General features: G+C 37.9%; 2 protein-coding genes across 3 annotated transcripts; one reads left to right on the forward strand and one right to left on the reverse strand.

The window, feature by feature from the left end:
- Positions 1-3,660: 3,660 nt before the first annotated feature.
- Positions 3,661-8,521, reverse strand: LOC131015919 (chromo domain protein LHP1-like). 2 transcript variants are annotated; one of them, XM_057944422.1, is made up of 6 exons: positions 8,113-8,521; positions 7,973-7,998; positions 7,803-7,889; positions 6,775-7,605; positions 4,260-4,320; positions 3,661-4,122 (listed from the first exon to the last, which is right to left on the reverse strand). In XM_057944422.1, exons 1-6 carry the CDS (start codon positions 8,416-8,418, stop codon positions 4,078-4,080), a joined length of 1,356 nt encoding a protein of 451 aa, XP_057800405.1. In that variant the 5' UTR covers positions 8,419-8,521; the 3' UTR covers positions 3,661-4,077. The 2 variants fall into 2 exon arrangements, with proteins under 2 accessions (XP_057800405.1, XP_057800404.1); XM_057944421.1 differs by having other exon boundaries at positions 3,661-4,320; positions 8,113-8,520.
- A 5,376-nt stretch (positions 8,522-13,897) lies between these two features.
- Positions 13,898-15,208, forward strand: LOC131018846 (uncharacterized). The gene is made up of 3 exons (XM_057947545.1): positions 13,898-14,143; positions 14,270-14,781; positions 14,881-15,208. Exons 1-3 carry the CDS (start codon positions 13,898-13,900, stop codon positions 15,206-15,208), a joined length of 1,086 nt encoding a protein of 361 aa, XP_057803528.1.
- The last annotated feature ends 785 nt before the right edge of the window (positions 15,209-15,993 follow it).

Below are 15,993 nucleotides of genomic sequence, written 5' to 3' on the forward strand. Positions count from 1 at the left end.
ATCTGATCTCTTGTTTGGTCATTTATGTTGATGATATGATTATAACAGGGGATGACACAGAGGAGATTCAAAAGTTGAAAGAAAGCTTGTTCAAAGAGTTCGAAATGAAGGACTTAGGAAAACTAAAATACTTCCTCGGAATTGAAGTTCTCAGATCAAAGAAGGGGATCTTCATCAACCAGAAGAAGTATACTCTAGATCTCCTAGCTGAAACTGGGATGCTAGATTGCAAGCCAGCAGAAACTCCTATTATCGTAAATCATGGGCTACAAATTGTGGAAGAAGCTCAGTTAGCCGATCGAGGACAATATCAGCGTCTGGTAGGGAAACTAATCTACCTTTCCCATACTCGACCTGACATTGCTTATGCTGTTGGTGTTGTTAGTCAATTCATGCACCAACCACAGGCTGACCACATGGAAGCTGCGCTCAGAATTGTGAGATATTTGAAGAAGACTTTTGACTATGGAGTGCTGTTCAAAAAGGCTGGACACCTTGAGATACAAGCTTACACCGATGCTGACTGGGCAGGAAACCCGAATGACAGAAAGTCAACAGCTGGATACTTTGCATCTGTGGGAGGAAATCTTGTCTCATGGAGAAGCAAGAAACAAAAGGTGGTTGCTCTCTCAAGTGCAGAATCAGAATTCAGAGGGATCAAGAGTGGGTTAACTGAAGTCCTTTGGCTAAGAAGATTGTTGATGGAATTAGGCCTTCACCCAACAAAGACGTGCAAATTGTACTGCGACAACAAGGCTGCCATCAGCATATCCGAGAACCCAGTTCAACATGATAGAACTAAACATGTCGAAGTGGATAGGCACTTTATCAAGGAGAAGATTGAAGAAAAGATTGTGGAGCTCCCGTTTGTGAGGTCTGAAGATCAGCTCGCTGATATCCTAACCAAGGCTGTGGACTTCAAAAGTTTTTCAGAAGTTCTTTCCAAGTTGAGTATCGAAAATCCCGTCACTCAACTTGAGGGGGAGTGTTGAGAATAAGATACCAAAGTCAGTAAAAGCAGCAAGTATTAAAGGTAGTCAAAAGAAAACTAAGGATCCCTTAATCAAAGGGATCCTTATGACTTTGTATCAGCAATATTGAATATCATCTCCCATCAAACACTATAAATGGGAGAAGTGTATCAGTAGGAAATAACAAGAAATACAATTACAATCTTTAGCTTCTCTTTCTCTATGCATTATGATAATACAATGTTTCAACAGGAAGTCCTCTTCCGGAGACTCATGCCTTTCCCACAATCTGATTATATTGTGCCAATTCTGTTCAAGAAAAGAGTTTTGGAATATGTAGAGATGCTCTGTTTTTATTAATGTTATTTAATCGTAATTTCCTTTTCTCAAATGGCCTCCACAAGCAACAATGAATTAGCATTCTCATATTCCCAACAAGGAGTTTCAATCTTTGTTGGACAAGACTAGGAGCAGTGGATCAAGCGTTGTAATGCAAACACTATATCTATGCTTTTATGCACCAAGGGGTAAGTCGATCCATTCTTCCGCACATTACATCAAAAGATGCATGGCAGATTTTGAAGAATCAATTCGGAGGCTACGAAAAAGTTGTTTCTATCAAATTACAAAATCTACGGCGTGATTTTGATAGTTTAATTATGAAAGATTATGAGAATGTGCAAGATTTTTTTTTCTAGATCCATCAAATTAGAGGCTATGGTGACACTCTAGAAGAAAGGAAGATTGTCGAAAAAGTGTTGCGTTGCTTACCGGAGAAGTTCAAACATATTGTTGCTGCCATCGAGGAATCAAAAGACTTATGGGATCACTCGAAGCGCACGAAAAGAGGATGAGCAAGTTCTCAAATCAAAGTCTGGAGCAAGCATGCCAAGGAAAAGTCAATGTTTCACATCCGAAAAATACAAGGGAAGAGAAATCAGAAAGAAAGAACTTCTCGAACCAACGATCAACAAGAGGAAGAGGTCGTAGTAAACCGCAGAATTTCCAAAATCAAGATCGAGGAAGGAAAGGTACACCTAATCCATGTTCTTCAAATCAAAACATGGATTTATATTGCCGAATCTGCAGAAGAAAAAACCACAAGTGCAAAAGCTGCAGAAACGCAACTCACTCCCAGAGAGATTGCTGGTATCAAAATGATGGTGAAAAGAAGGAGGCCAAATTTGCTGAGAAAGATGAGCCCGATCAGGTATTCTACTCAAGCTTTAATTCTCAACAAATTGATGAGAATATTTGGTATGTGGACAGTGGTTGTAGCAATCACATGTCCGGAAATAAGGAGATGTTTGTGGATTTTGACGAGACCTACACATCGGAAGTTAAGCTTGGTGATGGAAAATCAGCGATACCACTTCAAGCAAGAAGAGCTACATCTCATATTATCAAAGATGTGTTTTATGTAGACATGGCCACGGTTCGGTCCCGGTTCGAACCGGAATCGGAACCGCCGGTTTCTGGTTCTAAAAATTGGAACCGGAACCGGAACCGAACCGGAAATTAACCCTCACGGTTTCGGTATCAATTTTGTATCAGTCATACTTTTTATCTATTTTTTAACTCCTAAAAATTAATGACTCACTCGATGCCACGATGTATTTAGATTTTTTTCTAAATTTACATGGCACAAAATGATACTTGTGCATTTTCTAATTGAAAAAATAAAATCCATTTTGGATTTTACCGGAAAAAAAAAATTGAAAAAGTAATATAGCATAAAACAACTTTGTTTTGTGGCATGTAAGTTAAAAAAGAATTATTTCGTATACAATGTGGCATCCGGCAAAAGACGTTGACGAGACCAAAAACCAAATGAAGGGTAAAATTTATACAAAATCGATAGTTTATTATATAAAAATATTTGCGATAGTCCCGAATATAATTGAAATGACAAAATAGTTTGGTATTTAAAGTGATATTTTATCCTACAATATTACTCAAAGTTTATTTTAGTATTTAACTTTTATGTAATTTATTTTTTTTGTTTTAATTGACACAATAAATTTGTAAGTCAAACATTACAATAAAATTTCAAAAAATAGAAAATTAAAAAAAAAAAAGTTAATAAACAAAACTTATAAATTCAACAATTAAAAGGGTCGAAAATGTAGAAAAGCAAAATAAATAAAAAGTAGGCTACTCTTGGTGTGGGACTATCGTTATTATGATCTGAGTGGTCCCACATCGCTTAGCATGGGCTGAGCAATGTGGTTTATAATTCTTTTTGCATCCCCTCTCTACAAATGGGATTTTGGTATTGGAGATGAGTTCTATCCGAGGGTTATGACATTTGGTTGATAGTTACACTGCACAAATATTCAAAAAGTCGCATGAGACTTTTATTGATTTGCTAAATACACCTCCACTTGTACGTGCTTTTGTGACCTACAAATCTTCAATTTCGAAATTCAAATATTGTCCGTAATTTACGTTCTCAGTCGATGTTGAAAGTTCATATCCAATCAAGATAAACTTTATCCTCGTGTATATATAGGGTCATTCCTTTTTTAAATTGGTTAAAAAAAAAAAAAGGCCACACCATATCCACCTATAATGATAACTTCATATATCCACAAAAAAGGATACTTCATAACGTTGGTCATGATTTAATTACATCATTACTGTATCACAGCCTACAGGCAGAACAACAGGAGATAAATAACAAACGAAATAAAGAATCGCAGGAACAGCAAACAACTAACAAGGGATTCCTAGAAATACATCAATTGTTCGAATTAAGCTAAAAATGACACCAACCGAGTTAATGGGCTGGATTTACAGCATTCTATAAAACAAGCAAGCAATTATGAATGAATAAAAATGAAGCTTCATCGCTCCGACGATACCTGTTCGAGGAGAAGTTGAGAAGTCAATCATATAAAGGTAAATTGATAAACCGAACCCGCAATAAGAACCGGTCTGCTGTTATACAAATCCAGCTCGATCGACACTATTTACCACCCTTCCTATAGGTACTCTGCTACATGGCCTACAACTGGCCTTCTGCTACAACAAACTACAACACTATACAACGAGGAACGTGAAACAACGCTGCTTCTGATCGCGTGCACTCGGTTTAATCAGTTTGTCATGTTGGACTATAACGTAAATGTTTCTCATAAAAGTCTATCAGCTGCATTATAATTGGAGAAAGAAAAACAGAGTGGTTATGCCTTCATAGATTATAGATATGAGTTCACACATGATCAAGTAACAGGAAGGTTCATGGTTTCTGAAAGAAAATATACAGGAAAAGAACGGAAAACTTACCAAAAGTGGATTGTTAGCTTTCAAAAATTTGTTATCCACTATAACTTTGGTTCCATCAGACCTGCACCAGAATGAAATCATTGTAACAGAAGCAACATTTATGAAGTTTGCTTACAAATGTGAAAGAACAAAAGGTACAAAAATTAATCCAAAACATGGCAAACTAACTTTGCGCCTCCACCCCCAATTATCATCATCTGCACCATATTTTAAGTTATTGAAAGGCTCAAGAATAATTGTGAATGTAAGGGAGCCTATAGCAATCTCTCCCCTAAGATAAAAATTTGATAAAATTTATATGAACATACAAGTCCATGTAAGCCAAAATATGGGTGTCTTGATCATTTTGTGCCTCTCAGACTGAAATTATTTTAGATGACATAACAGTCACATTTTATTTTCAGGGTATTGGAACTTTTAGAATATGGGGAGGAGCACATAGAATTTTATAGTGAAGAGAATAACAAAGGCACACTACAATCATAAAAAAAGCATGCTCTGCCAGAAGTAAATTATAGAGCTCTATATGTTCTGGAAATTGATAATTAGAATCATTTCAGAAAATATGTCTCTTGGCCCTGCTAGTGTCTAGGCATTGTTGATGAAACACTAGTAATCAGCAATGAGCAGCCATATACTAAGCATGTATATTAAGAGACCATGAAAGCAACTAGAATAATCTATACTAATAGAAAAAGGGCCTAAGCATTCTATGGGACAACTTTTGGATTGCCTATTTTACCCCTATTATATATTTTATATTATATATTTATAAAATAAATCTAATACTTTATAATAATCCAAACTAAAACATAGGCATTTTAATTTTAATAATTAAAAAGAGCCTAAGCATTCTATGGGACAACTTGTGGATTGTCTATTTTACCTCTATTATATATTTTGTATTATATATTTATAAAATAAATCTAATACTTTATAATAATCCAAACTAAAACATAGGCATTTTAATAATTCAAACTTGATAAGAGTAGATTTCTTATCGCATTAGAATTCTATTTAATTTTAAATGTATCAGATCTAATACTTTATAATAATCCAAACTAAAACATAGACATTTTAATAATTCAAACTAAAACTTATTTACATCAAATTATAAATATGACGAGTAGATTTTTAATTGCATTAGAATTCTATTTAATTTTGAATTTATGAACTGAGGACCTATAAAAAGAGCCTTATGCACAACATGTGGATTGCCTATTTTACCCCTATTACATAATTTATTTTAAGGTATATGATATATTTATAAGAATATATTATTCATTAGATATTACACTAAATCTATATGTTATGCATCTATAGCTATTGATAAAGCTTACAAATAAATATATTCATCCAATAAATTATCTAATAAAAGTAATAAATTAATAGATTTTCTAAAATAATAAATTATCAAATAAAATAACATTAATTACACGTACAATGTACGCTCTTTCTGCAAGTCATGTATAAATTAGTACATGATACACAATGATATATAATTGCATCTAGAGCTTCTTATATGATATTCTTATCCCAAATACAGGAAAAAACCTAGTGGATGTATAAATTAATTGTTTCAAAAGAAGTCTCAGCAAAATCTTATATGATCCCTCTACCTATTATCTTTGTTCCAAAATCACTAAATATGTTAATTCTCTCCCTACATATCTCTACCATTAAAATTAGAAAGAAGAATAGAAACAACAAATTTTGGGGTTTTGTGTCTCATTAAGACAAGTTTCTGTAAAAGGAATATAGAGCAAGTTATGCTATCTCTTGAGCTTAGAAACCTACCATGGATTAGCTCAGCAAGTCAAAGTTCATATTTTTTGTGTTTTTGGACGAACAACAATATATAGAGAGTGAGAAATGAAACCAAAACCTCTACAACAACGGAAATTTGATAACATTTAAAGAGTAAAAAGGGGTGTAGTGGAACATGGCTAGAAACGGAAAATAATACTCCCTCCGTCTCTTAAAATCATGCACTTTTTGTCATTTTAGGTCGTCTCACAAAAACATGCACTTTCCATTTTTGAACACTACCCCACCACAATCCCTACTTTTCATGAAGTGGAACCCTTTTTCCACTCACAATATACTTTTATCTAACATTTCCTAAAACTCGTGCCACCCACACCGCTGCATATTTTTAAGAGACAGAGAGAGTATAAAACATAAGCATGGTGAATAAGGTGATCAAATTTTACTCAAAAGAAGATATAAGTGATACTGAGAATTGGGAGGGGCCAACAGAATTCACCTTAGTTAGAGATATGATCCTTGACTGGAATTGCAAGATCATGAAATGTTCGTGACTTAATTTGCTAATATTCAAGAGTCATGTTAAATTTGTGAAAATGTGGTAAAGGTCATGACATTATAGCTATTTCCCTTTTAAATTATATCACCTCTAGTATATGAGCTAATTGAATAGAACAAAAAACAATACGGAGTATTATATGATTCATCAAAAGAAAATGACGTGAACAATCGATATTGGATCACGAACCTTGTGGCTTCAAAAGCTACTAGGACTTCTTGGACACTGTTAGATATGGAAGCCTTATAGCTTATGGGCTTCACAATTTCAGTGATGGTGCACATGCTTTTGGAATCCTCAAATTTACTCTTGCAATTCATATTGTTTCCAAGAAACTCTGGTTGTTGAATGCTTATTGGTACAAGTGAAGCACATGCCGGGACTCCATTTGATGCATCATCCACAGAGCAGGATTCTGGATCTTTCTTGAATCTCTTTACAAAACCAGATTTCCTCTTCTTAGCTCCAGTACAACGACCTAAATGGACTGCATCAGCTACATCTGTCTTCCTCAATCCAATCGCCAAGGTATCTCCTCCTGTTAGATGGACTTCTTGGGATGTTTTAGCGACTCTGTCAGTGTCTTCCGAACTGATCACCATCGCTCCTTTCAGTTCACACAGTTTCAAATCCAACTCATTTTGCTCATTATCTTCTTCTCTCATAACAGAACCCATTCTCGCGCCATTCTCATTTACTTTCTTGGAAGTTTCTACACTCTTTGTGACAATGACACTATTCTCCCCATTCCCGTTCGTACAACTCAAGTCATTTAGCCTGGGAAAGGAAATGGGCTCCTCCGCAATCCTGATCACATGAGAAGGCACATTATAAGTGGCAGCTGCAGGAGACCTCTGCTGTGGCGGCTGCTGTTGCGGCTGCTGCTGCTGCGGCTGCTGCTGCTGCTGTTGTTGCTGCTGATGATGGTGGTGGTGATGCAATTTTTTCTTGGTTTGAACGTAAGTTACGCCAGCCTTGCGCTTTCTCTTGCGTGTCGACCTACTTTTCCCAGTTTTCAGACTACAGATCCAACAGATGTCACAGCAATTTAAAACCAGAAAGAAGAAAGGGGAAATTTAAACACTAGTCAGGACTCACAAATTTCTAAATCTTCACTCTATCATCGGATTCACAAACATACTAGCACTAAAAGGAAAAAACATACTGCGATAGAACAGGGAAATAAAATAAAATTGTAATAAATATAAAAATCAAACCTTTCTTCAAATGCATCAATAATATCCGAACACTGCAACAGATTCTCCACCGGCTCCCACGTATTCGCCGCCTCCGACCAGCCTCGCCTTTTCAAAAATACCCAATTAACCAACACAAAAGCCATTTTATATGAAACTGAATGCCATTTTTCAAGTTCCAAACCACTCACCATTTAATCAGATACTGCACTTGACCCTGCAATTTGGCCGCATTCCAATTAATCCCCAACACAAATTAAGCTTCAGTTAATCACTCAAATCCACTTGAAAATGAATTCTAAATTAACAATAGACGAGAGTAATAATAAACCTTCCGAACGCGTTTCCTGCGTACGGCCTCAATCTCGTAGTATCCATCGGCAAGCTTGGTCCGCTCTCCTTGAACCTCAATTTGAGCGTTATCGTCCTGTTCGTAGTCCCTCTCAGCTTCGGAATCCTCCTCGTCTCCGTCGTCCTCTTCAACAGCGTCCTCCGCATCTTCGCGCTTCTCGCTGTCCACAGAAGTTTTTCGGCGGTCCTCATCGGCGGCTCCGTCGACGGAGGTAGGGAGGTCGGAAGATGGAGGTGACGATTGAAGGGGGTCAGAGTTGGAATTTCTCTTTTTCCCTCCTTTCATTTTTTCTGTCTCACTACAAACCCAATTTCTGTCTCTCTCTCTCTAGAGTCCACCTCGGTGCTTGCTGCCGAGGGCTTCCGGCTTTTTCAATTTTGCAAGGTTATTTTCGAGATTTGAGCCCTTTATTACTTATTCACTTTATCCTAATCGGGAAATTTATTTGTTTTTGCTTAATTCACAGATGTTTTCCATTTCCAAATTTACTAATAGAGCTGCCAAAATCAGCTCCGAATTTGGGGCTGGACTTAGCATTGCGTTAGAGCATCCGCAGCGTGGGATGTTTGGAGCCAGCTCGAGCTGGCATGTCGGCACGGCTCGTGCTGAGCTCGTCGCTTGGTGTCGGACACAGAGGCCGAATATGTGGAGCGTGTGCGTGTGACGCGATTAAGAAAAGAAGAATTAAATTTAAATTTAATTTTAAATTTTCGACTGTCTTCTGTTTTTTCAAAAAAAAAATAAAAAATTGACCGTTTGACAGCTAACAGTTGTTTTTTTATTCTTTTTTTTTAACTTTATTTTCTCTATATATATACTACATGAATTCCACATTTTTTTTCACATGCAACACAACCCTCTCTCAATTCTTAATTTATTCTCTTATTTTTTCTTTTAATTTGTTCTCTGTAAATTATTTCAAGCAATAGAGAGGTTTCGACGAATTTTTTTCAAGAATTATTCTTAAGATTCGAGTTTGCCTACTACCAACCCGATGATGGAGTTCACCCCTTTTTTTTAAGCGTCCAATGTTTTTTAGGCGGACAATCTCCCACCCCCGGCGAATCCACCGCCTGTTGTCGACGAAGTGAAGCCAAAGCCTTCAAAGGGCCGCAGTGGGTACACCTTCGCCGAGTCGGAGCTCATATGCATGTTTTGGGCGAAGGCTACCCACAACTCTATACTGGGAGATGGTACCGAATATTGGAGTGGCATCACGGAAAAATTCAACGCGAGAAGGCCACCAGGAACTATTGCTCATGAGCTCAGTCATATAAAATGACACTTTCAACGCGTTCAAAAAAACGTTAAAGCTTGGGAAACGATATACGATAAATGCAAAGTCAATTGGAATAGCAGCATGAGCGACGAGCAAATCACGGAAGTCGCTCAATAAATCTACGAGTCCAACCATGGAGGGAGATTCAAGCAAATCAAAGCTTGGATGATCTTGCGTGAATGTCAAAAATTCACATCTCAGGGCGAGGATGTACATTCGTCAAAGAAGTCCAAGGGGTCGGAAGGAGTAACCACTACAATATCATCGAAGCCAAGTATCACGACGAGGCCCCAAGGCCAGAAAGCGGCGAAGCACGATAAAGGAAATGAGAAGAAGGTGAAATCCTCGTTGAAAAAGTCGGCATACTTCGAGGCACTTGAGCGCGTTGCCTTCAACATCCAGGAACATGCCACTCAAACTGGTTCCATCACCCAGGCAAAATCGAAACAAGCCAAAGCAAAAGTCAAAGAAGCCGTTGCACGAGCTAGAGCCGCCGAAGCAAAGCTCAAAGAAGCCGAGGTGCGATAAATAAGCCGAGGTAGGAAGGGAGGAGCTCTATTACAAAATCCTCTTCGCGGATACTTCGAGTATGTCGGAGGCTCAATTAGCATTGCACAATAGCATGCTCCAAGAAGTGATGAGGCGTAGAGGATTGATGTAAGTTATATTTATATAATTGTTTTTTATTAGTGTTGAATTTTTAATTTTAATTATTTAACTTAATGTAATTTTTATTTTATTTTAATTAATGCAATGTTGATTTTTTAATTTTAATGAAATGTTGAATTTTAAAATAAAAGAGTAAAAATTGGATTAAATGGAAATGGAGATTATAGCACCAGTTATAGAGTCAATGCACTGGAGAGGGGTGACGCTAAGATGGGGACCACCAATTAGCGTCACTCCTTGCCTCTGCACTGGAGATGCTCTTAGACTACAATTAACGGCGCCCACAACTCCTCAGGGTCAACCGCCAAATAGACAATTAACAATTGAAAAAAAAGAAAAAAAAAATTGCTTAATTTTTGGAACATACTGACCTTGGTTTGCAACCGATGGAGATGAGACATCGTGGTCTCTCTACTTTTCTGTATGAATGAAGCTACATGTCACCATTTTATTGGTGATAAATTTAATTTAAATATTATGATATATATATATATATATAGGGAGAGGTTCAAATAAGAACTACTAAATAAAATAAGAACGGAGAATCATTTTGAGTCATTCGATCATCAAGATCTACGGGGGATGCATCATCTTGTTGGATGAATGCAGAATTTGGGTTTGAATGCTGAAGGGAGCAAAAATTTTATTTTTTTCAAATGCAGTAAATTTAATAACGGATGCATTAATTTGTATAGCAGATGCAGTAATTTTAATGGTTCTCATGTTCTCACGAAAATTGTGGTTCTCACTAGAACCGCACCCTATATATATATATATATATATATATATATATATATATATATGTGTGTGTGTGTGTGTGTGTGTTAATAGGGGAATCTACCCACATTGATAAAACATCTTGCAAAACTACCCACATTCAAAGTCAAAGACCGAAAAGCAAGTTTGATGGTGATGGCTTGCTTGGTTTTTTGTGTAAAAATTGATGATGATGGAAATTGTGTAAGAGTTGTGTAAGAAAACAATTAAAATTGGTACAAAATGTGAGAAAATGTGAACTCACGTCACTTTCATGCATTATAAGATTAAATAGATTTGAAAATTTTGAATAAATTAGGGGACGTTTGTGTGTTATAAACATTAATACGAAGACCAAAAAAATCACGATTATGTCAATTCTTAAGCAAAATTTTTTTTTGAAACCAATGAACCACTTATCCGCCAGTAATTCGTAGCCGGCCGCAGTAGCCGCTCACGTTTGTGACCGGCGGCTACTAATTACTGGCGGGTACTTGTGTTATTCGCTTCAAAAAAAAATTTGTTCATAATTAACATAATTGTGAATTTTTATCCTTTGTGAATTTTTATTGTTACATATGCACCGTTATTTTTAGATTTTTATTTAATTTTACAAGGGGAAATATGAGAGATAGTGAAATATTTACAGTACAAGAAGTACACATGGATGGGAAATATGAGAGATAGTGAATCTGCCAAAATTTGGATTATAGTGGGGGTAATAACACTCACTTTATGTATGATTTGATTGCACATAAAATAATAGACTTGCACATAAAATAATAAGAAATTATATACCAATTATTTTGAAATTCATATATTCGGAAATGAAATAATATTCTATAGCCAAAAAGTAAAGTATCCGCCATAAAATTATTTTCGCCATCAGTAGCCGCTAACAAAAAAGATAGGGCGGCTACTGGCTCCGTTGTACGATTTTCTGGCGGATACTAGGTCTGTGAGGTAGAAAATATTATTTTGTGTCAAAATATGTATAATTTTTAATTTTTCTGCTTGTTATGAATGTTTCAATATAACATACGCATTCCTCTTTTGTATTTGTTGTTTTTTTTTTGTTAATTTTTTAGTAAAAAATTAAAAGTACATACTGAGAAGGTGACTCTGCAAAAATTTTGGTTGTAGTGGGGCATTAATGCTAATTTTATGCATGCGTGATGTGACATGCAATAATAGATTGAAGCCGTATTGAATGAACACTACACTTCACGTGAACTTTTCTAAGGAATCAAGTTTAGTCCTTATAAGGCTGCATTTGTGAATGACCAAAACACAAATTGAAATGCTCACCCTGAATTTCATAAAAGAAATTTAAGAATATATACCCTAAAGATTTGAGTGGTTTTGTGCAAGAGCAGGCAATTTGTGTTGAATTTCAGCCCGAAAAGGTGATTCTCCTGTATTGTTTGTATAAATTATAGTTTGCATGTTTAATCGTATGTTGGTTTTAACGTTGAGAGCATGTTTTACGTTATTTTAATGAATTTCTTTATTATCTGAAATTTAAAAGCATGTTAGGGAAATATTAAACCTGTTTCTAATATAATTGAATGTTTTGAACAAAAAAAATGAAGTATCCGCCAGAATTTCATTAGATGACGACAATAGCCGCCGACCCCACAAGGTCAGCGGCTACTGGTGACGGCTAACAATATTATGGCGGCTACTTCATTTTTCGTGCTTATTGTGATGTTTTGAACTTTTTAAGCGTATTTTAATACTATATTTTATGTGGTTTTATAGATGGAATTCGTGAGATACATATATGTGAGATACAACGGAGTCGTCGATGGTATATACTATGTTGGCAGGGCTACGGAGGTCCTTCCCCTCTTAAATGAAACAGTTGTGAGCCTGATATACAGTATCAACAATGTAATGACAACGCATTCGTTGAGCCCGAACTATCAATTGTATTATTTGGCGACCAATCGATTTGGAAGGGAGACGAAATGTGGCTTGACTGACGACGATGATGTGCAACGCTTGTTGGAAACTGCCGAATATCCCATGGTGTACGTTGAGCACAACAACGACCCGGCCGAAGAAGCGTACATCCCTACTTTTGATTTTGCCCAGGCTTCGGGATACGGAGATGATGAAGCACAATCTAGTCAGTATGAGACGTCGTATCATGGTCGCGAGAGCGCGCCTCCAACACAATACTTTTCATGGGATGGGCAACCGTTGGACGAATCCGCATGGAATCTGAATGAAATGTGCGGGAGATTCAACCAGGTGCGGACGGATGAAGCCGTACAACCTGAAGACGAAGCCGAAGAACCTGATGACGATTCTGATGAAGAAGACGAAGAATACGATCCAACGAACGAGTCGGGCACAAATTCTGCCGCCTCTGAGGATTTATTAGACGATGATCTGATAGAGTTCACGGCGACCGAGCGAGCAGGTTGGATCCGACAAAGTAGAACCCGTCACGGAAATCCGACGGACTCGACCGGTGATCTATCTAATTGGATAGTTCTGTTGATTCCAATGGACGCCACGACTTCGCTCGTTGCTCGCGAGAGTGACCTGTCCAGAGTTGCTGATTTGGGGAAGAACTCTTTTTACAACAGTAAAGAAGAATTGGTCTTTGCTGTTGGCTTCTGGAATATGAAGCAAGGGGCTGAGGCAAAAGTTGTATGCTCAGATCAGGGACGCCTCTATTACAAGTGCAAGCACTCTGATAAGTGCAAGTTCGATGTGCGTGCATCTTGTCACGGCGGAGGGATGTGGAGAGTGCATAAGTTTAAAGAGCACTCTTGCCAAGGAGAATTGGGCATTTTGAAACGAATAAAGGCACATTCGAATGTGGTTGCAGCTTATGTGGAAAAAAGAATACGCGATGACGGAGAGGTCATTAAGCCGAAATCTATTATGGCGGAGTTGTTACGTGAATTTGGCGTCAGAATCAAATATGATGCCGCGCTGCGTGCAAGAAATCTCAGCTTAGAGAAGATATACGGTCGAATTGATGATTCGTTCCTTCTTCTGCCCAAATATTTGTATGCCCTAAGTCAAGCGAATCCAGGCACCGTGATGGATTTGGAAGTAGACGAAAACAACCGGTTCAAACATCTGTTTCTTGCTCTTGCGGCTTCCATCTCACCTTTCTTCTTTTCGCTTCGACCAGTGATTGTGGTCGACGGCACACACTTGAAGGGGAAGAACAATGGTATTTTGTTCGTCGCCGTGACAAAAGACGCAAACGAGCAAGTTTTTTCGTTGGCATTTGGTGTCGGGCCGATCGAGAATGATGAGTCATGGAAGTGGTTCCTCTCAAATGTGAGACAAACTTTTGGTCAGCCCGACAACTTACTAGTTGTCTCTGATGCGCATGTCTCCATTGCTAATGCTGTGAAGAGCGAGTTACCAAATGCTACTCACGGTCTTTGCTACTACCACTTGCAGAACAAAATTAAGGGCTACGGGCAAGCTGTTGTTGAGCTTTTCCGCCAGGCTGCATACGCCTACGAGGACTCAGAATTTTCACGTGCAATGTCGGCTATGGCTCAATTGAAGCCGGCGGCGTACGAGAAGTTGATGCGCGTAGGCCTTGAGAAGTGGGCACGATCACAAAGTCCGGTGACCCGTTATAGTTTTCTTACATCTAATGTTGCCGAGGCTTTGAATGCCCGTTTGTTGTGGGCCAGACGCCTTCCTATATGCTCCATGCTGGAGGCAATCAGGATGGTTCTGGAGCAGTGGTTCAATGACATACTTGCGTCTGCGGAAGAGAGCGATGATCTTCTTACTCCAGAGGCAACACAGAAGATAAGTGCGGAGATCTCAAAGAGTCGTCGTTACACTGCGAAGAGGACCTCCGAGAGAAAATACAGGGTTCGTGCTGGTGATCGTCGCTACATGGTTGACCTTCAAGCGAAGAGCTGTGAATGCAATGAATTCGACCTGGACGGCATGCCGTGTTCTCATGCGATCGCAGCCATTACGTATGCTAAATCTATTTTATTATAAAATTACAGTTATTAGATGCCTACTAAATATAATCATTCTTTTCACAGTGAGGCGAAAGAGCCAGTGGAAGCTTACTACCTGCGGAGTTCACTGGTTCAAACATACTCCGGTTCAGTAAATCACTTGCCTCCCTTAGAGCATTGGGAAATTCCGTTTGAAGTTGCAACTGATGTTGTTTTGCCAAACCTTTCTCAGCGACAAGCTGGTCGACCAAGAGAATCTAGAATTCCTTCAGCTGGTGAGAGGCCGACTCAGAGGACTACTACAGCGGATGCATCAAGTAGTCTGGGAAAACGAGCACCCAAAACCTGTGGTCTATGTAGCTCGCCTGGCCACACACGTAGAGCATGCAAGGGTACGGGCTGGGAGCAGTAGTTTAATTTCTTGTTATATTAAATTTCGATGGATATTGATGTTTTTTCATTCGAGTAATTGATGTTTTGAAGTTGGCAGTATTGAATTGAATAAATTTCGAAGCGATATCACTTGAATAATATCTATGAACTAGCAAAAACCACGGATTTCTCAATACCCGCCAGTAATTCAGTGTTTAGCACTAGTAGCCGCCCAACAAAAACATCCACGGCTACCGGTCGCGGATAATCATTTACTGGCGGATACTTAAAATTTTAGCAGTTTTTTGATGTTTTAGAAGCTGTTGTGCTGCCTGATTTGAAATATTTGAAGCAGAAAACACACGCCTTTAGTAATGACCAACATGGACATGTCTTAACAATTATGAGTTGAAATTATGAATGAGACTTTGGAGAAGTGAACAATGTTTTATATAAAAGTTTAGTTAATAGCATAACATACCCAGAGATAGCTTGGTTATGCATTAAACTATCAAATAAGATGAAATTTTCAAGTACCCGCCAGAAATTCATTACCCGCCGTGAGTAGCCGCTGACATTTTTTCAAGCGGCTACTGATCGCGGATAATCATTTACTAGCGGCTACTTCAGTAAATCATCTTATTTTATAATTTTATGTAGGATGCAAGTGGAAACTCATAGAAACATAATCAAACAGATACTCCAACATCTAATCAAAACGTCATTTGCATAATTATCATTTAAATGTAGAAATACATAATCTATTGTGATGCGGGGATGCAAAACTCATAGATGCTACTGCCTATCTTGCGCCTATAGTCGGCG

This window comes from Salvia miltiorrhiza, chromosome 3, assembly GCF_028751815.1.
Source record: "Salvia miltiorrhiza cultivar Shanhuang (shh) chromosome 3, IMPLAD_Smil_shh, whole genome shotgun sequence".
Classification (NCBI taxonomy): Eukaryota; Viridiplantae; Streptophyta; class Magnoliopsida; order Lamiales; family Lamiaceae; genus Salvia; species Salvia miltiorrhiza.

Bases quoted from the DNA above. Each gene is read 5' to 3' on its own strand.
- LOC131015919 (XM_057944421.1), bottom strand. From the start codon at position 8,418: ATGAAAGGAGGGAAAAAGAGAAATTCCAACTCTGACCCCCTTCAATCG. The intron at 7,999-8,112 runs GTTTATTATTAC...GCCAAATTGCAG, and splicing joins GCAGGAAACGCGTTCGGAAG to GGTCAAGTGCAGTATCTGAT. The intron at 7,606-7,802 runs GTTTGATTTTTA...TTGGATCTGTAG, and splicing joins ATTGATGCATTTGAAGAAAG to TCTGAAAACTGGGAAAAGTA.
- LOC131018846 (XM_057947545.1), top strand. From the start codon at position 13,898: ATGGATTTGGAAGTAGACGAAAACAACCGGTTCAAACATCTGTTTCTT. The intron at 14,144-14,269 runs GTGAGACAAACT...TACCACTTGCAG, and splicing joins GGAAGTGGTTCCTCTCAAAT to AACAAAATTAAGGGCTACGG. The intron at 14,782-14,880 runs GTGTTCTCATGC...TTCTTTTCACAG, and splicing joins TTCGACCTGGACGGCATGCC to TGAGGCGAAAGAGCCAGTGG.